At 37.4% G+C, this 27,054-nt stretch overlaps 1 protein-coding gene across 1 annotated transcript in view; it reads left to right on the top strand.

The window, feature by feature from the left end:
* Positions 1–4,245: 4,245 nt before the first annotated feature.
* scn1lab (sodium channel, voltage-gated, type I like, alpha b) overlaps positions 4,246–27,054 on the top strand; it is a 43,401-nt gene continuing 20,592 nt past the window's right edge. Inside the window, 16 exon segments of the mRNA XM_051112353.1 lie at positions 4,246–4,727; positions 9,871–10,193; positions 10,371–10,490; positions 11,371–11,459; positions 11,846–11,974; positions 12,185–12,276; positions 16,247–16,495; positions 16,831–16,894; positions 17,639–17,780; positions 20,747–20,953; positions 21,672–21,743; positions 21,745–21,948; positions 23,987–24,325; positions 24,415–24,544; positions 24,819–25,057; positions 26,781–26,954. Of these exon segments, the coding sequence (XP_050968310.1) occupies positions 9,924–10,193; positions 10,371–10,490; positions 11,371–11,459; positions 11,846–11,974; positions 12,185–12,276; positions 16,247–16,495; positions 16,831–16,894; positions 17,639–17,780; positions 20,747–20,953; positions 21,672–21,743; positions 21,745–21,948; positions 23,987–24,325; positions 24,415–24,544; positions 24,819–25,057; positions 26,781–26,954 (2,520 nt within the window). The 5' untranslated portion in view covers positions 4,246–4,727; positions 9,871–9,923.

The following is a 27,054-nucleotide window of genomic DNA, read 5'->3' as shown; positions in this document are numbered from 1 at the left end:
TTTGGAGCAGCGCGCCTCTCCCATGCCTCAGGTGCAGTGTACGCCAGCAGCCTCTTTCAAGCATGGATAAGGATTATTCATTTTGTCTGGTTAATTTAGGGATTTGAGAAACGATGGGCCTCAGTCTCTATACTGTATAACACAATAGTGTTTATTGAACCTGTACAGTCCTAGATGTTTTAAAGTAAAATTCAGTCCTGAATAGGCAAAGAAACAGGTTACAAATAATTTTAATCTTATGTGAAACTTTTTGTCCACAGAGAAAACATAAACAGGCTTTCATTCAGAAGAGTCATTTATTCTGTAGTTTATTCTTTCCAGTCAAGTTTATAATTAATTTGCCTATAACCAGAGACAATATTATTCTGAGTGTGTACTTAAAGTAACATACAGAGGATACAACTTTAGATATAAAAGGTAAATGTGGGTATTAAAGGAGAAGTTCACTTCCAGAATTTACTCACCCCATGTCATCCAAGATGCTCATGTCTTTCTTTCATGAGTCGAAAACAAATTAAGTTTTTTGAGGAAAACATTCCAGTAATTTTCTTCATATAATGGACTTCAGTGGTGGCCAACGGGTTGAAGGTCCAAACTGCCATTTTAATGCAGCTTCAAAGGGCTCTACACGATCCCAGCTAAGTAATAAGGGTCTTATCTAGCGAAACGATCTGTCATTTTGTTACAAAAATAAAAAATGTATATACTTTTTAACCACAAATGCTCATCTTGCACTAGCTCTGCAATGTGTATCCATGTCTTCACTCATTGCATAATCAAATTGGAAAAGTCATGCGCGTCTGTGTAATCTGGTTCAAAATGGTAGGGTAGCTCTATCTCATTTTCTCCTCCAACATCAGAATTGCCCAATATCATTGTTTTACCTTTTTGTAAAGGCTGTTTGACTGTTTTGACACATTTGCTTTGTAAACACTGGGTTGGTAGGGGTGGAACGGTTCTCGGGTAAAAAGTACGGTTCTTCACGCACGGTTCGGCATTCACTGGGACCACGGTTCAACTTAAATCTGACTACGCATCTGTAATATGGTTTGTTCGACTAATGTATGTTTCTGTTGATGGATGCACATTCTGGCTTTCCAGTACATTACAACAACAGCGATGAAAAACGTGGACAAACCAGTCACTCTTGTTTAAGGCGAATGCCATATGCTGGAATATAAGCAGTCATTTATTCCATCATTGTGCTGATGTGTAGGTGAGACCTGAACAGCACACGCTGCTATCTGAGTTTAATCTAAACTTATTTAAGCATTGCCAGTTTAAAAATTTGAGAGCCAGAAGACACAAGCTCACACGCGCAGTGAGAAGATTTGTCTCATCCAAAGCATGGAAACCTGCACTTCTATGCTCAGAACGCATGCAAATATTAAGCTCTCTCTGAAGTATTGTGTTTGAACTGACAAATTCACACAAAAATGATGTCAAAATGCCCGTCTTGGTAAGTATCCTATAGCAGACATAGTCGTACTGTAAGTAACTACTTCAGTGCACTGGATCAGTGCATTCTCTTAAAGTGACAGCACATTCTTAATATTAATTATACAGCAACAAGTGCTGCAGTTTTAAATTTATGTTCTTTTCATTCAGCTACGAGGTCATACTGTGATGTATCGATCTGCTGTTGCTCACACAGTGTCACGTGATGCAAATCCGCAGGTCAGAGTTCACCAAGCATGAACTTTGGAACGCCGTGAAATGCAAAAACTTTTTGCACAGACTTGCGTTTCCGGTCTGACGCATTCACATGCGTATGAACAGAAGTGCAGTGTGACCGCGCATTTACTTGTATCTTTACTCTATTGTATTTATTTGTGCTGTTGCTTGTAGTTAGTTAGATTATTCTTATTTTCTTTATTTTTATTTGACAGTATAGTTTTTCCCTAAACACAGCACATACTGAACTGTACTGATACCGTGATACAAACCGAACCGTGAGTAAGTTAAACCATTCCACCCCTAGTTCTTCTTCCGCTTACATCATACATGCATGATTATGTAATGCATGAGGTTGAACTAGTGCAAGATGAGCATTTGTGGTTAAAAAGTATAGAAAATTTTATTTTTCTTAGAAAATGACAGATCACTTCACTACACTGTAAAAAACAGAAAACACAATATGTTGAGTCAGCTCAAAATAATTTGTTACCCTGCTGCCTTAAAATTTTAAGTGCAGTCAACTCAAATAAGTTTAGTCAACTTGAAATGTTAAGTTGTACTAAGTGACAACTTAGATATTTGTGTTTGTTAAACTTAATAGCAAGGTAAGTAACCCAGTTGTCACTTAGTATAACTTAACATTTCAAATTGAATAAACATTTTTTGAGTTGACTGAACTTAAAATTTTAAGGTAGCCAGGTAACAAATTATTTTAAGTTGACTCAACAAATTGTTTTTTACAGTGTAGATGAGACCCTTATTCATTCTGGAGGTAAACTAATCCTTTAATAATAAAGCTGCTGCAATATCTACATATAAAATCTATTTTGTAGTTATCATTGTGTCAATCTTCAAAGTCAACAACAGCATTTTAACTTAAGCACTTAAAACTAAATGTCTAAGAAAAATAACATCTGAAAAACGTTATATTTTTTAATAGATGTAAATTAAAGTATAGGATATTGCTGCTGACCTTATTGCAAGATATTGCAAGCTAAGAAATAGAAATAGATCATACCTGATCTTTTAATGCTGAGATTATTTCCCAAGGAATATTCATCAATTTTTAAATCAATAAAAAAAAAAATCTATATTTGCACATTAAAAGCTACAAACAGCTATTGAGTATTTCCACTCAACACACCTTGATTTTTTGTGACACCATGCCCCAACATGCAATTTAAATGTACTGTTATACTCTTTTTAAACAGTAAAACAAATGTGAAACATAAAGTGACTCCTGGAACAACAATAATGTAAAATGTAATATACAAAAATGCTACAGCTACATTTCTAACGTTTGAAACACGTTTTAGTTTGGAGCAAAAACTATTATTCAAAATTTTGAACTGTTTAGTGATTATTGTTACAGAAATAATTTCCTCTAATTAGAATGACATCTTCTCATTAAAAATGTGAATTAACTGTTGATGCAACACATACTACCTGTGATATGCCAATGACGTAACCAATTTGAAAAAAAGCTTCGCATAGGTAGATATTTTCTTCTCTGTGCAACCGCGTCTAACCTCCGTGTTTTCGTAACAGTGGTCGGCCGGGGCCTCAGTTGCGGGTTCATGCTGAAGCTGTGCGTTGACTCCAGAGTCGAGTCGTGAGGCTCGCGCACGCGTCACTCCCACCACCCAAGCCACCGATAACCGGAAGCGACTATCATCCGTGATATTTGGGGAGACGAACGACAGCTGTGAGCGCCTTTCAGTGGATAAAAACATCGCCGCGTCCTCTCAATCTGTTTGACAACAACCGCGTTTTATTGGAAGAAATACACAATAGACGGAACTAACGGTAAAAACGAAGGTATTGGAAACCACCGTCATCCAGGTTCGAGCCTGACAGGCATTGCAATGGTGAGTAAAAGATCAATTCAGAAACGTCTAGAAAGGCCTGGTAAAAGATAATCACGTTTTTGTCTTTAACCCATCAGATACAATTACGAGCGCCGAGACTGAAAATATTGTTGTGGAAGTGTTATAAATACGCACAAATATTTGTCTCAAATTAGGTATTTGTTTGGTGATTAGGACTTAGTGTCCTTTCGGCAAATGAAGAATATGATGATGCATACATTTAAAGGTCATCCTCAGAGTGCTCTACATCAAACAGAATGGGATTATGATCAAATGACGTAAAATAAAATAATTACTCTTATCATATAAAGATCACGGAGGCTGGGGCATATGTTTGCGCAGCAATTCGGATCATCCAGGCACTTATAAGGAGTTTAAACGGGATTTGGATCGCTGGCATTATCGCTTTTAGTCATTTCAGGGGTTTTACGAAGGATTTGTGAATGTAGGAAAACTGGACAGATGTTTGGGTTTCTGTCCGCTGGTTGCCTATGGAGATGATGATGGTGGTGCTGAATTTGGCTGATCTATCAAAATTAGAGAGATGCTGTTTGAACGAAGGTCTACAGTCGACTGCTTTAAGGTTAATAGAATGACAACTCTTGTTTTGAGAACGTCACAAGACGTTAGGATTTCCACATAGCACATTAATTATATTGATAATGAATGTCATTGAAAAGAGGAGCAAACGCGACCCCCTCCTTCCCTCACATTTCCACACCCACCCACCGTCGCACACTGCCAGTACACGAGAAGGAGGTGAAAAACACAATCAGAGGACACCAATACGTGCCAGTTTTGCGGTGTTAATGCAAACAATGCCTTTAAAACTCGTTTAGGTTGGAGACATTTTTGGTCAGTGAAAAAAAAGGCACGCCCAGAGACGTTTTCGCTGTCGCCTAGACACCGTTTAACCCTTTGGGTGGGTTTCTCGTTACGTGGAATTACATCAATCTCGGTTCTTCAGTCGGTGTCGTCAGGGCTGGAAATGTAGAGCTGTTGTAGCCGCGGGCGGTGGTTTTTTGACATGAAGCTCTAGAAATGGCCGTGTAAATGGTGTCATGTTCGGAGTTCGTTGTGGTTTGGGTGGACCTCGAGCCTGCGGAATGGAAATAAACGGAGACGTCAACATGGCGACAGCTGCTTCGCCCCTGCGTTCTAGATGAATTCTCATCTATAAAGGTAGGGCCTTCAAGCTCACCTTGAGCTTCTGTCGCCACTCAAAGCCAAAAATGACAGTCGTGATAAACATCATCCGTCGACTGGAACCTTGTGTTTGCTGAATGTGGATCTTAAGAGGTCCTCAGATGTTTGACTTGTTGAAACACTTATAAGAAAACACCAAAATTAACATTAACGTTGTCTTGGGCTGTTGTTTACAGTTGGCACTCTTCAGAAATGTTGTTGTTTGTATAAATAATAATATAAATCAATAACTGAAATCCTAAGGAACAGCCTGTACTGATTGAAAACTATGAATTATGAATGTCTGTATTTAGCCTTTAAAATTAATCTAAAACGTGCTATTATTTAATTCACTGAATCAGTCGTGTTAGTTATACACGTAAGTGTCAATGCTTCTGAAAAACTGGTCTCAAGAATAACGCGCGAATGTGACGGCGGTGGAGGAAAAACGTGGCGGATGACCTGAGCTGAGCCCAGGCGGAAGCGCACACACCTGTGTTTCAGCACCATGGAGAGCAGCTGTTGCGAATCCCTATTATCCACGACGAAGCAGAACGATTCAGTTGAGGAAAATGTGTAAATTCTTGATTAGAAAGCAGCGATGTCTGTGCAACAACAGCCTCGTTAGGAAATGTCAAGTGTTGGTGTTTCGTTTCAGTTTAGATGCTGTGTGAGTGTGAAGGGTCACTTCCTCCACCTCTGTCAGAAATCATATATTTGACGCTGGACCACAAAACCAGTCTAAAGTAGCGTGGGTATATTTGTAGCAAAAGCCAAAAATACATTGTATGGGTCAAAATTATCTTTAATATTGGGATAGTAAGTATAGATCATGTTCCATGAACATATTTAGTAAATTTCCTTCCGTAAATATATCAAAATTTAATTTTTGATGAGTAATATGCATTTCAAAGAACTTCATTTGAAAAACTTTAAAGGTGATTTTCTCAATATTTTGATTTTTTTGCACCCTCAGATTTCAGATTTTCAAATTGTTGTATCTCAGCCAAATATAGACCTATCCTAACAATCATCACCATACATGAACCATACATCAAACAAACCATAAATCAAAGAAAAGCTTATTTATTCAGCTTTCAGATGATGTATATCAATTTAAAAAAAAAAGAGCATTATGACTGGTTTTGTGGTCCAGGGTCACATATATTTGCAGTTTTTTAAACACATGCAGTGTCTGAATATGTATTCATGGCTGTTTGACATTTGAGGGAAAGGTTTGATGGTAAATTCTGACACATTTCAGATGCCTGGAGTTGGCCTGGGATATTTTAATCCAACTTCTCAGTGACATACTGTCAAGATCTTTCAGTAACATGAAGTAGCATGCAGGATCTATTAAGGTGACATGTTTTATACTGATGGTCTATACTAGTTTTTGCTCAAGTCTGAATTATACACATTTTTTTTTCATAGTAATGGCAGTATAACCTGAACTTTACAAGCTTTATTGTGATACCAAAGGAGCTTGCAGAATTTCCCAGTGTTTGTTTTTTGACAGCTCATCAAAATAATGGGTAGTAGCACCCTTGATTTTACCCTGGAGTATCTACTGTATATTTAAATTGCGCCAATGTCCCCCACCTCTTCCCTGAGGTTTGGTTTGACTCTGGAGACAGGTGTGCATTAGGGCAGGGCTGGGTGTAATGGTACCCCAGAGGGTTGGCTCATTTTTTGGGGGGGGGTTGAATAAGTGGATCATTGGATGAGTGCGTGGATGGGTGGATACATGGATGCATGGATGAGGGAGTTGTTTTTTACCTCTGTCCTCAGAGAGAACAGACTGAACTGGCTGGGTGGTGGTTGGGAGAGAGAGACAGCTCACAGTGCTCACTCACAGAGCCACACGCACGCAAACAATTGCTTGCCGAATATTAGTCACAGTTGCACACTAAAATCTAGCCCAGAGCTGACCAGGCAACCAGGAAGACTTTGTCTGGAAGACATTGTTAGGAAGAGTTCTGCATAGAAAAACTGCACTTTTCAGTTTAATGCAACTCAGACTTGGTCATTGCAACAAGAAACTGAGTCTTAATGCGATACTGTAGTTTACCCAAAAATGTAGTCACCCCCAGGCCATCCAAGAATGTTGATGAGTTTGTTTCTTCATCAGAATAGTTGTAGTGAAATGTAGCATTGCATCGCTTGTTCACCAATGGATCCTCTGCAGTGAATGGGTGCCGTCAGAATGACTGTTCAAAAAGCTGATAAAAAACATCACAATAATCCACAAGTAATCCACACGACTCCAGTCTATTAGTTAACTTCTTGTGACTCAAAAAGCTGTAAGTTTGTAATTAAAAAAAAATCTGTCATTAGCATGTTTTTTAATTTCAAATAGTTGGCTTTGGCTGAAATACGAGTCCTGTAGACGGAATATTGCTTTCTTGAGTGAAAAAGTCGTTTTGTCTGAATTGGGAGAGAAATATACACAGATCAAGAAGCAAAAACAGTTCAAAAGAGTTCTAAAGAAGTATGTCAGTGGATTTTGATGTAGGAAGACAACAGAGAATGGACTTTTTCACTGGAGGAAGCGCTATTATCTATGGAACTTTTCACTTTATAAGATGTTACTTGAAGGACTGGAGTTGTGTGGATTGCTTGTGGATTGTGATGCTTTTATTAGCTGTTTGGACTCCCATTCTGATGGCACCCATTTATCGCAGAGGATCCATTGGTGAGCAAGTGATATAATGCTAAATTTCTCCAAATCCAAATCAGATAAAGAAACAAATTCATCTATATTTTTGGATGGCCTGAGGGTAAGTAAATTTTCAGAAAGTTTTTGAGTGAATTGCTTCTTTAAAATATGTTTCAATTATTATATCAATATATCTTCATAAGTATTGATTTGTCTAAGGTATGATTTATACTCTGGGCATGTAATTTTCTTGCAAATTTGCATAAGGATGGTAATTAAACAAGCTTTTCAAAATCTGCAACAGTTATTTCACCTCTGCCTTTCTGTGTGGTAGTTATTTGTGAAAAAGGAAAGAGTGAATAGCAGATTTTATTTGGTCACAATGCAAATGCTTTCATCTTCATTCATTACTGAAGACATGATCTATGCAGGATCCAGTGAGTTAAAAAGATACTACTTATTACAGTGAATTAAAAAGAGAGATTTTTCAGTTTGCTTGGTGAAATGATTATTGCAACTACTACTATGCCTTTCCAGTTGGATGAGGACTAAGGTTTTGCATCGTGGGTGGTTTGGAGCAGTGTCAAATGTTGTTTGTGTAAAAAGAAATCCTAGTTCTAGAAAATTCTAAAAACTAAAACAACACCTGTTTTTTTATAAATGCTTTTTATTCACAGCTGTCAACCGTATTGATTCAGTTTGATTCAGATTAGTTTTATTTTTGAACTTTTAAAAAATAATAGTCTAAAAAAAGGGAAGAATGAACCTGAGTATTTGGATTTAGAAATGCATACAGTAGCTGAAGATGGGTTGTGGTTATAGCATCTTTAACATGGCTTAGAAAATTTAAAAAGAACAAATTCTATCAATTCGAATTGCAAGATTCGAATTGTTAAAGATGTATAAATCTGCATGTTTTGGATGGATGGGGGCATTAAATTTCAGAATCCATTTCAGCAAAATGCATGCTCAGGTGCCACTTATGTATGTAATCATGAATGTAATCATCTACCAAAACTGGGTTTTGGATTCCAGTGTGAGTTACTGTAAGTGACACAGAGTGTGTGTTACACAACAAATAAATAAAACATAAAATATTGATTTGCCTTGAAATTGTAATGTGAAAAAAAAGCAGTGTAGGAAATTAGTCAGTTATACAGTTTAACTGAGGAATTCTGTAACTGACCAGTCAGAGTATCAAGTACAAATCACCATGTAATAAAATAAAGAAGTTTGGGTTGGAAAGATTTTTTAATGTGTTTGAAAGAAAAAAGTAATATTATGAAATATTATGGTAACACTTTACAAGGTTCCATTAGTTAATGTTAGAACATGAACAAACAATGAACAATACCTTTATTACAGTATTTACAAATTTTTGTTTATGTTAATGAAAATACAGTCGTTCATTGTTAGTTCATTTTTATTCACAGTGCATTAGTGTATGTTAACAAGCACAACTTTTGATTTTAATAATGCACTAAATGTTGAAATTAACTTTAAGATTAATAAATGCTGTAGAAGTATTGTTCATTCTTAGCTCACGTTAACTAAAGTAGTTGTTAACTAATGAACCTTATTGTAAAGCGTTACCAATATTATGACAATTTAAAATCTTTTATTAATATATTTTAAAATGTAATTTATTCCTTTAATGACAAAGCTGAATTTTTAGCGTCATTACTCCAGTCTTCAGTACAACATGATCCTTCAGAAATGATTGTAATTATGCTGATTTGGTTTTTAAAAGAAACATTTTTATCATCTAACATTATTTTCGCAGTTGAAAACAGTTGTGCTGCTCAATATTTTTATAGAAACTGATACTGTTTTATTCGAATTGATTTTTTGGAACAATTTAAAAGTTATTACTGTCTTTCTTGCTGAATAAAATTGATTTCTTTCAAAAAAATAAAAGATAAAAAAAATTACTGACCCCAAACTATGAAGTATATGCATTTCAGTATTCACAGTCGTCTCTTTCTCCCCCTTACGCTTTCTCCATCTCTATATCTCTATATTTTTCTTTCCCCCCCTTTAAGAAAGTGAATCTTGAAGGAGATGGAGGATGATCTGAGTACACACCCAGTTTAGTGCTCATAGCTCTGGCCACAGCACTCAGGGCAGCACGCCAGACTGGCTATTTATGCCTGGTGACCCGCAGGCAATGCTGCTCTACTGTAACATACAGAGCTGGTACAGCCATCCGGTTCTGTAAACACACACACACATACTGCATCTAATGGCCCTTCATGCATTTTTTACAGCCTCTATATTGGTAATAATTACGATTTGAATATGATATCATCTCCTGAGTCTCCAGCGTGACGCTGATCATTGTGTAAATAAATTGGCAATGGTTATTTCTTGTTTTAAATGACCACAGATTAACTCAGTTCATAAAAATGAAAGACTTCCACAGTAATGATCAATCTCCTCTCACAGCCACGGTGTATTGAATGTGTGATTTCCTTCCTTCAGCTCCCAGAGTGACCGGAGATTAGCTGGTGCAGCTACCAGAGCAGGATGTCAATATGGCTGCTCAGCTGCTCGTTCCACCCGGACCTGACAGCTTCCGGCCCTTCTTGCCCGAGTCTCTCGCTGCTATCGAGCGCCGCATCGCAGAGGAGGCGGCCCAACGGCCCAAAGGCGAGAGACGGCCTGACGATGATGATGAAAACGGGCCCAAACCCAACAGCGATTTGGAGGCCGGAAAATCCCTGCCCTTCATCTACGGAGACATTCCACCCAATATGGTGTCCGTCCCGCTGGAGGACCTGGACACCTACTACAGCAACCAAAAAGTAAGTGTGAGAAGATGGAAGCTTGTTATTTGCATTTAGACTGCCAGCAGGACTTCAGTCTGCTGTTATAACGTGTATCATTCTGTGTAGTTATATAACACCTTGTGAAACAGATTTGAAAAGTGATTGTCACAGATTGTGTGCTCTGTAACCACAATCCATTTTTCTCTCCTTCAGACCTTTATAGTATTGAATCGTGGGAAGGCTATATTCCGCTTTAATGCTACGCCGGCTTTGTATATTTTGAGCCCTTTCAATCCACTGAGGAGAATCTCCATCAGGGTCCTGGTGCATTCATATCCTTTATCAGCTGAATGGATGTATGTAAGCATCTAAACAAGGTATAGATTAGTCTTACATAGTCAGTCTTTTTACTTGCAACATACATTCTGGACCACATTCATCTTATACTTATTTATAGAACACAGACAGGAACCAACATCTGACAAACTGACCAACATACATATTGTATAATGTTCAAAAGATTTTTTAAAAATGCATTTTTTGATACATTTTTTTCAGGAGTATTTGATGAATAGGAAGTTCAAATAAACAGCATTTGTATAAACTGTCATTTTACTGTTACTTGTTAATTAAAGCTTAATTTAAAGAAAGAAAAAAATTTCTTATTGACCCCCAAACTTTTAAACATTGGTTCCACTTCTGTAAGTTTAATTGTTTGCTACCAAGTGCTTCAAAACTAACTTTTAATATCTTTCAAATATTTGAAGCTACAAACCTGGCAAACATTTGGTAAATCCAATAATTATTTCTTCCTCATAAGCATTGAAAATATCAAGACAGTTCCTCTAGGTGTGCTGTCTGAAGCTGCACCTGAGATTAAGTGTGAAGTTGGGTGTGTATAGTTTCAGTATTTCATCGCCTTGGAATTATAAGGTTCTATCTGGCGTTTTTATCAAAATTTTGTTATTCAGATATTCTTATCCTGTGAGAACCTATTTACATTATGTGATGTTTCTTTTGTAAGCTGTGTACATTTTGGGCCTTGTTTTTAGAAAACAAAAAGAGTTCTATCCACAGATATGGAAGTCTGTGGAACCCAAAAACTATGGAATCTTAAAACCGCTCAGAATGGAGAGAGAACCTTATAATTCCAAGGCTGTGATTTGTGTGTGTCCGTGTTTTCTTTGTGTATATTCCTTGACTGCTGCTCACAATGTTCAGTTTTGTGATCATGTGCACAATCTTGACCAACTGCGCCTTCATGACCCTCAGCAATCCCCCGGACTGGGCCAAGAATGTGGAGTAAGTCACATTATTAACACAGTTGTGCATAGAAACTTTACAGTTTAACCTTTTGACAAAATTATCAGACTTTCTCTTCTGGGGCATGAATTAAACATATTAATGATTTTGTTCAAAAAGTAATCTCTAGATTGTCCCCTCCCCTTTAATATATAGGAAGAGTTCAGATGCGAAACCAGCTAAATCCATCTGACGTCTTTCTTTAAAAAAATGCATTTTTATCAGGCTCAGATGTATAGGTTTCTATGTAAGTACCGGTACTTCTGATTGGGCTGAGGCTGGTATTTAAAGTAGCAAATAAAATAGCATGGGGTATTTAACACTTGATTGTTTCAGTTTCATTCAACTAAACTGTTCTTAGTGACGTTTTGTTTGTGTGCATTTAGGTACACGTTCACAGGGATCTACACCTTTGAGTCCCTGATTAAGATCCTGGCACGGGGCTTCTGCATGGGGAAGTTCACTTTCCTGCGAGACCCTTGGAACTGGCTGGATTTCAGTGTCATTCTGATGGCGTGAGTATCTCTGAGGACAAATGCTCCTCACACATATTATTTTGTATTAAAAACATAAGACTGTTTTTCCTGAACTGTTAATGAGAATTTGCTCAGATAGTTTTGGACACATTGATGAAGGAAAGCTGGTGAATCCATGTCGGTTGCAGTTGTGTGAGTTTGAGCGAGTGTGTTGGCGTGCGTGTGGTAACTCTCTATTTGATTCTGCAGGTATGTAACTGAGTTTGTAAACCTAGGCAATGTGTCAGCTCTCCGCACTTTCAGAGTGCTCAGAGCTTTGAAAACTATCTCAGTCATCCCAGGTAAGGGATGTGTGTGCGCGTGCGTGTGTGTGTATAGACGTGCGCATGCGTGTGCGCGTAAACACAGGTGTCAGTCAGGTGTGTGTCTCTGTGTGACGTTTCCCTCTGCTACCCTGTCCTGTCCTAACATGCGTGCGTGTGTGTGTTTGTGCGTGCGTGTGCGTGTGTGTGCGTGTGACCCCTCCCCCCTTCCCCCTCCCTACAGATATGTAACAGAATTTGTGGATCTGGGCAATGTCTCAGCACTGAGAACCTTCAGGGTTTTACGAGCACTCAAAACTATATCAGTGATTCCAGGTGAGGGCTAGCTCACAGGCTGCCTCTCTCTCCATCTGAGCTCTCGCTCACTCCATCCTCTCCTCCGCTGGCCTCTCTCTCTCATTCTGTCGCTCCCAGCGGTCAGAGAAAGCAGGAATCCGCTCGGGCGTAAAAAAAAACGGGATTCCAGGCTTTTAAAAACACATTCTGTAGTTTTCCTTATATCCCTTCTGCCGGGCTCTGCTCTGTTATTTCCCAAAGACCATCACGCCTTGGGAAAGGTCTCCCATCATGCCTTGGGAAATAGACAACTGGGCATTTTTGAGTTGTGTTGTTTTTTTTGCATGAGACATTGCTGAAGCCTATAGCCTGAGATAGAGAACTTGAGACCCTCTACTCTTCTCTTCTCCTCTGTCTGCTGTTTGAGTTCTATGTGCATGCGCACCGTCGGCCGTGCCCGTTGTATGCCGTGCTGCGTGTGTGTGCGTGTGTGAAGCGCACACACGCATACACACACACATGCACATGCAACACTTGCACTCACTGTCTTACACTGCATGCTTTAATGTTGGTTATATGCAATGTCACAAACATTTATTTAACTAACATGCACACTAATATTTAAAACCATGTTTTAATCACCAAAGGCTTCTGACTGCTTTCTTTTTTACTAATTATATCTACAGCAGAATGTTTTCTAGACTTCTAGTGTTATTGCCTAAATTATAATTAAGGTAATGTGCCATATTTTATGGAATAATTCAGCCAAAAACAAACATTCTGCTACTCCTTATTCATCCTCGTTATTCCGAACTAAACCTGTATGCTGTTTTTCTAAGATAGCTTTGTGTAAAGAACAGGTCAGAATTTCAGTCTTAATTTAAAGAGGTCATGAACTGAGAAATCTAAATTCCCTTGATGTGTTTACATATAAGAGATTATTATACTATAAAAACATTCTGTAAGTTTTAGAACTCAAAACTTTCTCCTTACTCTAAAAACAGCTTAAAGGAGAAGTTCACTTCCAGAACAAAAATAATGTACTAACCCCATTGTCACCCAAGATGTTCATATCTTTCTTTAGTCGTGAAGAAATTATGTTTTTTGAGGAAAACATTTCAGGAATTATATCCATATAGTGGACTTCAGTGGTGCCCGTGAGTTTTAACGTCCAAAATGCTGTTTAAATGGAGCTTCAAAAGAATTTTAAATGGTCCCGGCCGAGGAATAAGGGTCTTATCTAGCGAAATGATCTGTCAAAAAAAAATAAAATGTATATATTTTTTAACCCTAAATGCTCATATTTTCTAACTCTGTGACCTACTCTGTAATCCGAGTCAATACAATTAGGGTATGTCGAAAAACTCCTATCTCATTTTCTCCTCCAACGTCAAAATTGTCCAACATCGCTGCAGATGTACCGACACAGTGTTTACAAAGTGAACATGCAAAGAAGGTCAAAAGCCCTTTACAAAAAAGGTAAAGCAGCGATGTAGGATGATTTTAAAGTTGGAGGAGAAATTGAGATGGGAGTTTTTCCGACATACCCTAACTGTATTGACCCGGATTACACAGAAATGTATGTAACATTATTTTTTTAACATTATTTTTGTTTTTTTTTAGAAAATGACTGATCGTTCACTAGATAAGACCCTTGTTCCTCAGCTGGGATCGTTTAGAGCCCTTTGAAGCTGCATTGAAACTGCATTTTGGACGTTCAAACTCTAGGGCACCACTGAAGTCCACTATATGGAGATAATTCCTGAAATGTTTTCCTCAAAAAACATAATTTCTTAAGCAGAAAGCAAGATATGAACATCTTGGAGGCTACGGGGTGAGTACACTATCTGTAAATATTTGTTCTGGAAGCACTGTTGTGGTTTTCCCACAGAATTGGGCTACTTTAACACTGTTGCCGTGCGTCTATGCAGAAATCAAACGATAAAGATGGCTTCGAGAACAACAAGATGCTTGCAGTGCCAAGTTGTGAAAAATCACAGTCTTTGCACTGCCTTCCATCTGATCGCAACATTAGGAAAGAGTGGATAAACTTTATTTTTAATGAAGTCCCAGACTGCATCAGTAAGAACTTTGATTAAGGTCCTTTGATTACTTTGATTGTTACTGGGATTTACAAACAAGGCACAATTCAACACAGGATTTCAAAAAGACTGAAACTAAAAGATGATGCTGTGCTGAATATATTGGATCTGACAGTAATGTCACACCACACAAGTGCTGTCAAAAGTACTGACTTTGGTACCATTCGGTACTGAATTTTGAAAAATGTGACAATACCAGCATTTCCTGCAAGCATTCTGAGCGCTGTTGAGTGGATTCTTAAACAACTCCGATTGGCCATTGTGTTCACGCAATGTCTGTGATTGGCTACAATGATCACTGAGCGCTTACACAGATACACACGGGAGTGTTTGAAAGCCACGTCTATCAGAGGATCCATCACCGTCAGTGGATCCCTAATATGTCTGCTCATAGACAGATCATCTAATACACACGGCTTGTAAACTCTCCCATGTGTATCTGTGTAAGTGATCAGTGAAGAGTGTGAAGAGATGATCATTGTAGCCAATCACAGACATATCTGTTGAGCACATGAATACAATGCTGGTATCACCACATTTTTAACATTAAAAGTCGTATTAGTCGTATTAGTGTTAAAAGTCGGTACTTTTAGCACTAATACAAGTGTTAATAACAGTTTTTATTATATGGTCACTACTGCTTTGTCTGTTATTACAGATCGTTTCAGTCGATCAGATCAGCGTCCATCTATGAAGGATATAGACTGCCAAATATATACAATGTTAGCCAATCATAGCAGTGGGCGTTTACTTCTGAGTGTACAATCCGCCATGCCTATTCAAACAGAGCGTTCTGATGAGGGGGGTTAAAACAGGACAGAAATTAGCCTATTACTTCTAAATTATGGTGTTTTTTGATGTACAAATCATGATAACATATTATAAGTGGAGCTCAGAGAACAGTACAAAATAATAAAAAAGGCAGTTCATGATCCTTTTAAAGATGACACCAAACCTGATTTAATTTTCTTGCTTGTCGTCACACAAAGCTATCATCTGAGAAGGCTTGTAGTGTAGTTCACCAATTGTATAGGACACTTTTATGGTGCTTTCACTACGTCTTTTTTAGAGCTTGACAGCTGTGCTTGCTGTGAACTGTCACTGTATAGAATAGAGCTGTGTAAATTTCCGTTTTGTTTTACAAAAAAAAAAAACAAACATACAGGTTTAGAATGACGTGAGGGTGAATAAATAATGAGTTTGTAGGTGAACCATCCCTGCAATAAAAACAAAAAAATCATTAGGATGACAGAAACAGTAACACTTTAATAATAAGGTGCAATTTGTTAGCATTAGGTATTATGAACTAACAATAAACAATATTTTACAGCATTTAGGTTCATGGTAATTTATACATACACTATTTTTAATTGTTGTTCATGTTTGTGATAATGTCAATTTACAGTAAAAAAATTCTAACCTACATTAATAAATGTTGTAAACGTTAATATAGCTATCATTCTATGTAATGTTAACATATTAGACCTTATTCTAAAGTGTTACTATACAAGCCTTTCCATATCTGTGTAGCTGTAACATACATTCTCACGTTGTGTGTGAGTTGTTGTGTGCATCGGGAGTGTTGGTGACCACCGTTGCCTGTTCCTCAGGGCTGAAGACTATCGTTGGCGCTCTGATCCAGTCGGTGAAGAAGCTGTCAGACGTGATGATCCTGACTGTGTTCTGTCTGAGTGTATTTGCTCTGATCGGACTCCAGCTCTTTATGGGAAACCTGCGGCAGAAGTGTGTGAAGATGCCGGAGGTCAATGTTACTGAAAACTTGATGGCCACGCTGAACTATAGCACTGGTTTAGAGCTGAACAGCACCTTTAACTGGACAGAGTACATTAGTGATGAGAGTAAGTGAAGAATGTGTGTGCTTCTTTCTCTATGTGTGTGTTATGAGATGCTCGTTGACACTGCATGTCCTTGAGGATGTGAGGAATGCTCCACTGGCCCAAGAAAAATGAGTCATCTAGTGCTCAGAGCACTCTTATGGTTGTGTGTTGACTCACAGTGAGTGTGATTTAAAGGCTAGCCTTTTTAAGATATTTAGAATTTAGACAAATACACTTCCTTCGAGCTACAAGAGTCATGGCTAGAAACATACTGTATGTCTTTGTGTGTATATGTTCAGCTTTTTAGGTTTTTATTATGCTTCTTGACATTTATCTTGTGCCTTTCGCCTTTTTAGGCAATTATTATGTCCTCCCAGGCCGCAGAGATCCTTTGCTGTGTGGAAATTCAAGCGATGCAGGGTGAATATGTTCTTTTAGATTTCACATGCTAGTGAAATGTAAACAAAAATATATAGATGTTGTAAAATGTGAACCTTGACAAAACCAGTCATAAGAGTAAATTTTTTGAAACTGAGATTTATACATCATCTGTAAGCTGTATTCTTTGATAGGATATTTGGCTGAGATACAACTATTTGAAAATCTGGAATCTGAGGGTGCAAAAAAATCAAAATATTAAGAAAATCGCCTTTAAAGTTTTCCAAATGAAGTTCTTAGCAAAGCGTATTACTAATCGAAAATTAAGTTTTGATATATTTAAGGTAGGAAATTTACAAAATATCTTCATGGAATATGATCTTTACCTAATATCCTAATGATTTTTGGCGTAAATGATAAATCGATAATTTTGACCCATAAAAGGTATTGCTACAAACATACCCGTGCTACTTAAGACTGGTTTTGTGGGGGGTTTTTTTGTTTGTTTTTTGTTTTTTTTCAATTGAAATACTGTGGGTTTTCTTAACAATCTAACATCTTAATTTTTAATTGGTTGAGTGTTCTCAACCTTTTTGGCTCTAAGCTAATGTGTACTTCTGGTACTCGCATTTTAACTAAGATGTATGTAACTATAACTCAATTTTAAGACTTTTTGGGACCCCCTGGTTTCTGTTTGCGAACCACCGATGTCTCGTGTTAGGCTAAATTGCTTACGCTTATTTACTGAATATACTGAAAACGTTTTTCTCCTTCATGGGTTTACAGGCAGTGTCCAGAGGGCTTCACGTGTATAAAAGTAGGTCGTAATCCTGACTATGGCTACACAAGCTTTGACACATTCAGCTGGGCCTTCCTTTCACTCTTCCGGCTCATGACACAAGACTTCTGGGAAAACCTCTACCAGCAGGTACAGTCTTGACATCAGCTCAGTATCCTCCTGTAAACATGAAAAGATACCCTACATCCATCTACAATGTCTAGGCCATGGTGATTTATTTCCTGTAAACATTATACCACACCATTGTTTCTTGAATTTCCAGTGCCACAACAAAACAATTTAATTTGGTCCAAGTTGTGAGCTAATTAAATGCAATGAGATAAAAGCCAGTTTGAAACATAATAATGGTAAGATAAATCCACAAGTGCTGTACAGAGAAATAAAAGCATGATGATATGGTTAAAAGGTTTCATGTCATACACAAACAAACTTGTCCGTTTGTTTTAGAGGGATCCTCGGGTATTAAGACTTGTATAGCTTAAATAACATAAATGAAAAGTCTGTTATTGAAATATGCAGTAGAAAACCCATGAAAGATTTACGTTATGGGGGGCGCCGTAGCACTCTTTGAGCTACTGGCACTACCTGTTGCTGTTTTTACTATTACACAACTCAGAAAACAAAATATTTTTACGATGAGCACAGCTACTGAAAGAGCTTACTTGTGGCAATGGATATAAGCGTAGACTTAAACCAAATGCCGTACCATTGATTTTTCCCCACAAGTAGTCTAAACACCCCCATATATCGAGTGAAATCCACACTGAGAAACTTCTTCAGTGGCTGCAGCATCATGACAAGCGTTGACATGTTTACATTCTACCAGGATGTCATCAAGTGTTTCCTGTATCTGCCATTTGTAAGCTCTTTCATAAGATGTGGTCTACTAAAAGCCCCAAAGGCATCAGTGCTGAAGTGGAGAGAACAAAGAAGTAGGTCTTTAGGAATTGTTTTTTCGTGCACATTCATTTTCCTATTATTTTCTCCTCTTCTTATTGCTAGGAAAGTAGTGAAGACTTACATTGCATCTCTTGTTGCCCTTTGACTGAAAATTACAACCAAAAGCCATTTGAAAAAGTTGTGTCGCAGTAAAAATAGCAACAGGTAGTGCCAGCAGCTCACCAAGTGCAACCATTTTACATCATCAAAATAATGACACCCCCATGGTCCAAAATATGTACAAACAATGTAGATTTTTAAAATAAAGTAAATCTTTCATGTGTCTTCTACTACATATTTCAGTAAGAGACATCATTTATGTTATATTAAGCCTTATAAATCTTAATACCAGGAGTTACCTTTCGTTCAAATTTTGTTCAAAACAACTTGCACATTTACAGTACTGTTAGAGTAGGTACAAAATGTTTTTGACCATGAAAAATGTATGTTCTATATGTAATTGAAATGTGTGTAGTTTGAATGACATTGAGACAGACCACAATTCTCCATGTTGGCGGTGTCATTTGAATTGCATTGCAAGGTGCATTGCCTCACAGCAATTCACAACTCCTGTCCCATGGCCTTACGGGATAATAAAGTGTTTATCTCACAAGTTAACCGGATACTTTTCACCTACTGATTTATGAATACTTTGAATTTAGACATACTGTTATCACATACTGTTTTTGCCTATTATATACTGGGGAACTAAGCATACATACATTCTGATACATATTCTGTTGTAGGTGATATTTTAAAGGGATAGTTTAGCCAAAAATGAAAATTCTGTCATTAATTACTCATCCTCATGTCGTTCCAAACCCGTAAGACCTTCATTCATCTTCAGAACTCAAATTAGGATATTTTTATAAAATCTAAAAGCTTTTTGACCCTGCATAGACAGCAAGGTGCCAACTCCAGCGTCAGCAGCACCACACGCATGTGTTGTGGTACTCTCATGAATGTGCATCGAAGACTGATACGGAAGAGAAAAAATAGTTGAATAAAGTTATGTTTGATTTCTTTGCACACAAAAAGTATTCTTGTAGCTTTAGAACATTAAAGCTGAACTATTGATGTCAAATGGACTATTTTAATGATGTCCTTACTACCTTTCTGGACCTTGAACGTGGTAGTTGCAGAAAGTTCTCGGATTTCATCAAAAATATCTTAAAGGAGAAGTCCACTTTTCAGAACAAAAATTTACAGATAATGTACTCACCCCCTTGTCAACCAAGATGTTCATGTCTTTTTTTCCTCAGTCGTAAAGAAATTATGTTTAAATACTTTTTAATCTCAAATGCTCGTCTTCCCCTGCCTGAACTTAGAGTATTCTGGTTCAAGACAGTTAGGATATTTTGTCATTTACAAAAATACAGTTTAAAACTCCCATAATATTTTCTCCTCAACTTCAAAAATAATTTCAAAATCATCCTACATCACTGCAGAAGTACCAACCCAGGATTTGCAAAGTGAGCATCCAAAGATCATCAAACACCTTTAACAAAAAAGGTAAAACAGCGATATAGGGCGATTTCGAAGTTCAGGGAGAACATGAGATGGGAGTTTCAGGCAGAGTGAGACAAGATGAGCATTTGACATTATTAAGTATATAAATTTTATTATTTTTATGAAAATAACCAATTGTTTCACTAGATAAGTCCCTTCTTCCTCGGCTGGGATTGTTTACAACCGTTTTTAAACTGTATTTCGAAAGTTCAAACTTGGGGCACCATAGAAGTCCACTATATAGAGAAAAATGCTGAAATATTTTCCTCAGAAAACATAATTTCTTTACGACTGAGGAAAAAAAGACATGAACATCCTGGATGACAAGGGGGAGAGTACATTATCTGTACATTTTTGTTCCATTATCTGTACATTTTGTGTTTCAAAGATGAGCAAAGGTCTTATGGGTTTGAAACAACATTAGGGTAAATAATTAATGACAGAATTTTCATGTTTGTGTGAACTAAAGCTTTAATAATAAAGAAAATGTTATGTACAAGTTTAGCCCATTTCCCCGTAGGCATTAGACCACATCAACATCTCTCCATTAATTAATCAATATCCTTTCACTTGTTTTCCCATCGTCTTTCTGCCAAAAAAGCATTGCAACATTTTGTTCATGTATATGTGTGCTCTGTTTCTCACAGACCCTGCGTGCAGCTGGAAAGCCCTATATGGTCTTCTTTGTTCTTGTGATCTTCCTGGGCTCCTTCTATCTGGTGAATCTCATCCTGGCTGTGGTGGCCATGGCATATGATGAGCAAAACCAGGCCACCATAGAAGAGGCTCAACAGAAAGAGGAAGAGTTTCAAGCCATGCTGGAACAGCTAAAGAGACAACAGGAAGAGGCACAGGTAGCACGCACACACACACTCACCCTAGCGTGTCAGAATACACAGACATGCATTCACTTGCCCAGACAGTTTTGACCATTTGTCACATTGATTTACAGTTATTTTTGTTTTGATCATTATTTTGTTCTCATTTCCTGATCTTTGATCTCTTCCTCTGCTTTCGTCATCTCTGAAGTTTCTCAGCACCACACTTGCTGCGGCTAACACTGCCCTGTCGCCATGGAAACCGACAGATAATGAGAGAGAGTGAGGGAGTGTCTTTTCTCCTAGTAAACATGAAAAAGAGGGAATCAAGAGAAATAGGGAAAGAGACAAAAAGAGCAAGATGTAGAATAATTCCAAAATGGCGACTATGCATTATGTATGGTGGCAGACAGATAGACAGATAAATAGATAGAGCGAGAGGTCAGAATTACTTTTACTATGTACTAATAATTAGGCTTATTACCATACGTGTGACGCCAAAAGTTAGACAGAAATCCATAATAAAGAAAAAAAACATAATGCAGTTGTAAGGATTAGTGAGTACGGAAAGTGGCAAAGGTCAACAATGCGACTAATACCTGTAATTTAGTCTGATCACATAAAGCGATCCTCCCTCCTTCTTTAATGCTCACTGTTTATCTGTCTCTTGTCTCTGCTTTCGGTATGTGAGCTTGAACTAAGTCTACCTCTGGTTGCCCCTGACAACGGTGCTTGTGCTGTGATTGGTTGGCAGGTTGCCGCGGCAGCAGCAACAGAGAGTGGGGAGTACAGCGGGAGGGGGGGCTTGTCAGAGGAAAGCTCCTCCGGGGGGGTCCAGACTCAGCTCCAAGAGCGCTAAAGAGCGAAGGAACAGGAGGAAGAAAAGAAAACAAAGGGAAGAAGAAGAGAAAGCCGATCAGGAGAAGTTCCATAAGTCCGCCTCAGAGGACAGCATCAGACGGCCTGGATTTCGATTCTCCATCGATGCCAACCGACTCTCGTATGAGAAGAAGTGCTCCACTCCAAATCAGGTGACTTGTGTGGAATTATGGGAAATGTAGTTTGATACACGTTTCTGTGTTCCTCAGATCATTCTTAGCTTTTCAACTATATTGTTACTGAGGTGGGCGGAGTGCTTATCGACTCGAGAAGTGCGATAGGGAGAAGTGCGATAAGTATGCACTTATACACAGAGGACTACAGGGCTAAAGGTGGCACAGGCAGAACCTGATTTTACCAAGTACGACATGTTCCTGCATCAACATCTATGTTGACCTTGGAACAACATTGTGATTAACCAATCAGATTTCAAAAATCACTTTATAGTTTTTGTGAAGTTTAGGCTTACAATCAGTGTTTGGTGCTTGTACATCAGTATCATTCATCTATCATTTCCTCTGATTTTAGGCATTACTCATGGGTAAGGTAAGGTTTAGGTGTAGGGATGTGGTCAAGATTAAATTTTTGGATTAAAATGTTGTTCCAGGGTCAGCAAAATATGTTGACCCAGGAACACATCTAACTCAGCAAAATCAGGACGTGCGGTGGCACAGAGGCATTACTAAGATGCTTCAGAAGTAATCCAAATGTAAATGTTGCTGAAATGTGGTTTCATTTCATTTGAACAAATCTGAATCCACCAGAAATCTATTATAAAACATAAAACATGCTACCATTGGCATATGCATGCAAATTAATCTGCAACAACATTAATATAAATATTAATCTAGCATAAGACAAATCAGATATACAGTTTTGAAATATGAGTAATATGAGCACATGGAACGAATCAATGTTTACACATTTTTGCACCAACTTGGTGGAAATGCTTTCAGCATGCAGAATTCAAAACTAAGGGTAGGCATTTTGATGATGACAAACACAACCAAATCTACAGGGAAATTAGTACAGATAGTAGTTCTTAGATAAACTTAGATAAAGTTATGTGTTTATGTGTTCGTGTATTTTGGAAGACACATCAAAGGGCTTGTGCCTCTAGTCTAGATCATAGCTATGAACCATAATTTGCTACTTTTGCTAGTCAGAGCTAGTCTTTTTAGAGTGTTTTTAAAAGAAGTCTCTTCTGCTCACCAAGCCTAAAAAGTACAGCAAAAACAGTAAAATTTTAAAATATTTTTACTGTAAAATAACTGTTTTCTATTTGAATACATTTTAAAATGTCATTTATTCCTGTGATTTCAAAGGTGAATTTTTAGCATCATTATTTCAGTCACATGATCCTTCAGAAATCATTCTAATATTCTGATTTGCTTCTCAAAAAAACATTTATTATTGTAACTATTATTATTATGTTGAAAACAGAGTATACTTTTTTCAGGTTTCTTTGATGAATAGAAAGTTCAGAAGAATACATTTATCAGATAGAAATCTTTTGTAACATTATAAATGCCTTAATCATCACTTTTGATAAATTTAAAGCATCCTTGCTAAATAAAAGTATTAATTTTTATAATTAAAAAAAAATGACTCCAAGCTTTTGAATGGTATAGTGTATAATGTTACAAAAGCTTTTTTATTTCAGATAAATGCTGATCTTTGGATCTTTCTATTCATCAAAGAATATATGTAATAAATTGTTTTAAATATTAATAATATTAATAATAATAATAATAATAATAAAATGTTTCTTGACCAGCAAATCAGCATATTAGAATGTTTTGTGAAGGATCATGTGACACTAAAGACTGGAGAAATGATGCTGAAAATTAAGCTTTGATCACAAGAATAAATTACATTTTAAAATATATTCAAATAGAAAACAGTTATTTTAAAAAGTAAGAATATCTCAGGATATTACTGCTTTTGCTGTATTTTGGATCAAATAAATACAGGCTTGGTGAGTGAACTTTAGTAATGAATTATTTAATTATTATTCCAGTAATATTAGGACTAGACTAAATACAAATTTAATTTGTGTACTGGTTACATAAACAGTCAGTTAGTATCAGTGTTAAAAATACTGTACCAATCAATCCCTAATCTTCATTTTAAAAAAGTACAATGTATGTACTTTACATTCTCTTGTATTTTTTTCAATCTCTTTTACAGTCTCTTCTCAGCATTCGTGGATCTCTCTTCTCCCCAAGGAGGAACAGTCGCGCCAGTCTGTTCAGTTTTCGTGGTAGAGCGCGAGACTTCGGCTCAGAGAATGATTTTGCGGACGATGAGCACAGCACGTTTGAGGATAGCGACAGTCGCCGAGGATCACTCTTCGTACCACGTTGTATTGAGAGACGAAGTTCCACTGTCAGTCACTGCAGCCATGCTCCTAGAATTATGCTCCCAGCCAATGGGAAAATGCACTGCACGGTCGATTGCAACGGAGTGGTCTCCCTGGTGGGTGGGACATCTGTGCCAACATCACCAATTGGACGTTTATTACCTGAGGTAGAGCAATTGAAATGCCTAAGGATGCTACACCTTATTATGTTAACAATAATATGCTTCATCTCATGATGTGTTTTTTTTCTTTCTAGGGCACGACCACTGAGTCTGAGGCACGTAAAAAACGTTCAGGATCACACCAGCCGTCAGATTATCTGGATGAGACAGTAGCCAGAAAAAGAGCTCTGAGTGTGGCCAGCATTCTGACAAATACTATGGAAGGTCTGAAACACACTGACCTTACACATACACACAAATGTGTTCAAATATAATAACACTTTGACAATTTGACATAATGGTTTCATTCCATTCTCTGTGATTTGTAAAGAGAATAAAGAAAATAAAGCAATATTCTTTCATTTTTAGCCCTATTTGGATTTTTTATTCAAATGTGGCTTTCTCACAAAAAAACACAATCTTCTTATTTGAAAGCTATTTAAAAGCAATCATTTTTTAACTTTTTTTAGATTTAAACAGAAAATGTTTCTGTTCACAGAACTTGAGGAATCACGGCAGAAGTGCCCTCCATGTTGGTACAAGTTTGCCAACTGCTTCCTGATCTGGGACTGCTGTCCAGCCTGGCTGAAGGTGAAGGAGATTGTGAACATGGTGGTGATGGATCCGTTTGTAGACCTGGCCATAACCATCTGCATTGTTCTCAACACCCTCTTCATGGCTATGGAACACTACCCTATGACAGATGGGTTCACCAATGTCCTCTCTGTTGGAAACCTGGTGAGCTCTCCAGATTCTCATTTTTTAAATGATTTGCTTGATTTACATCAGCATAAAAACAGTACAACAAATAATTATACCAGTACAAACAAGTAATTATACCACTAAGTTCAAGCAAACTGTTATAGTGCATTAAAATCGTTTAAAGTCTGTGTAAAGGCATTTCAAGGAATTTTTTCTAAACACATTATAAATGTTAGAACTGTATTGCTGAAAACACACTACAAAGACTGTGAGCCATGTAGTACTGAATTGTGGAGTTAGACCGTTAAGCGTTTTTTTCACGGTTTTTGTGCTTAGGATTTTTTGGCCGGGCCTAAAATCATGGCCCCTCCCCTAATACTGAATAACTAGAGTGCATTAGCATCAGTGGTTCGCTCACTAAATCGCAAGTTACTGTCATTACCATTAGTTACTACAGCCTACAGTTCGCTAGCTAGCTATGCCTAGATTTTGAGATCCATCTTTTCACCCTGAGGACAACTTAGGGATTCATATGCAGCTATTACAGAAGGTTCAAATGCCCACTGATGCTTCAGAAGGAAAACGATGCAAGGGGTGCCAACTCTTAAGAGCCAAGGGGTGAAAACTCTTTGAATTTGAAGATCAGGGTAAATGTAACTTCTTTTATCTTCTGGGAAACATGTCAGTATCTACTGTAGCTTCTGAAAGGCAGTTCTAAATGAAAAAATATGATATTTAGGCAAAGGAAAAAAAAAAAAAAGTACACATCTTCATTCTGTTCAAAAGTTTTCACCCCCTGGCTCTTAATGCACTGCGTTTACTTCTGAAGCATTTGAACCTTCTGTAATAGTTGCATATGAGTCCCTTAGTGGTCCTCAATGTGGAAAAATGGATTTCAGAATTATACATTCATTGTTGGAAAGGGTTCAAATACACAAAAATGGTGAAAAACCAAAGAATTTGTGGGACCTGAAGGATTTTTCTGAAGTACAGCAGACAGTTTAACTGTTCAGGACAAACAAGATACTCATGAACAGCTACTACTAAACAAAAAAAAAACAGCTGTGGATCATTCAGGAAACAACACAGTATTAAGCATCAAGTGTATGTAAACATTTGAACAGGGTCATTTCAACTTCAAATTCAACTATTTTTTTCTCTTGTGGATGATATGTAAACGTCTTTTATGTGAAATATCTTATTGAGGTCAGTAGTAAATAAAAAATAACATGCATTTTGTATGATCCCTCTTATTTTGGTTAAATAATTAACATTTTGCAGATTCTGCAAGGTGTATGTAAACTTTTGACCTCAACTGTAAATGCATGCATGGCTGTGTAAATCCAGTTAAGCTGCTGGAGGGAGCATCCATTCAGGTTGTATCGTTATTTCACAGTTGAGAGAGGCGATGGCTTTCCCGCAAGTGGGTGTGGTTTCAGTGCCGTCAGCGGACGCCCCCAGCATTTGAGAGCAGAGAATACTGCTTATTTTTTAAAGATTTGGATAACTTATTTTATTTACTTGTTTTTTTTAATCATTCAAATTTGGCTGGGTAGTTAACACATTTTTCTGTGGTGTGACAAACTCTTAACATATTTAATATTGCACAAATTTTAAACATTGAAAATGCTGGTAGTTTGACATGTTTTAGTGCACTGTGTAAAAGTTCTTATTGTTGGCTTTGTATTGAGATTTTTAGTTCCGTTGGTAGTTGTTAGGATTGTTTAGGCGCTGATTTGTTGCTGTCGGCTCTGTGCAGGTATTCACAGGAATCTTCACAGCGGAGATGTGTCTGAAGGTAATTGCTCTAGACCCATATTACTACTTCCAAGAAGGCTGGAATATCTTTGATGGCATCATCGTGAGCCTGAGTCTCATGGAACTGGGCCTGGCCAATGTTGAGGGACTTTCTGTGTTGCGGTCCTTTAGATTGGTGAGCAAATTACTCTAGTCATTGGTGTTTGAAGCTGCTGCTATCTTGCTTTTTCTAATGTAATACTGTTGTTTTCATTATAAATTGTCATGCATATTAC

This window comes from Labeo rohita, chromosome 6 (genome assembly GCF_022985175.1).
Source record: "Labeo rohita strain BAU-BD-2019 chromosome 6, IGBB_LRoh.1.0, whole genome shotgun sequence".
In the NCBI taxonomy this organism is placed as follows: domain Eukaryota; kingdom Metazoa; phylum Chordata; class Actinopteri; order Cypriniformes; family Cyprinidae; genus Labeo; species Labeo rohita.
The sequence above is the reverse complement of the archived record's forward strand: the minus strand, read 5'-3'. Positions and strand labels throughout refer to the sequence as shown.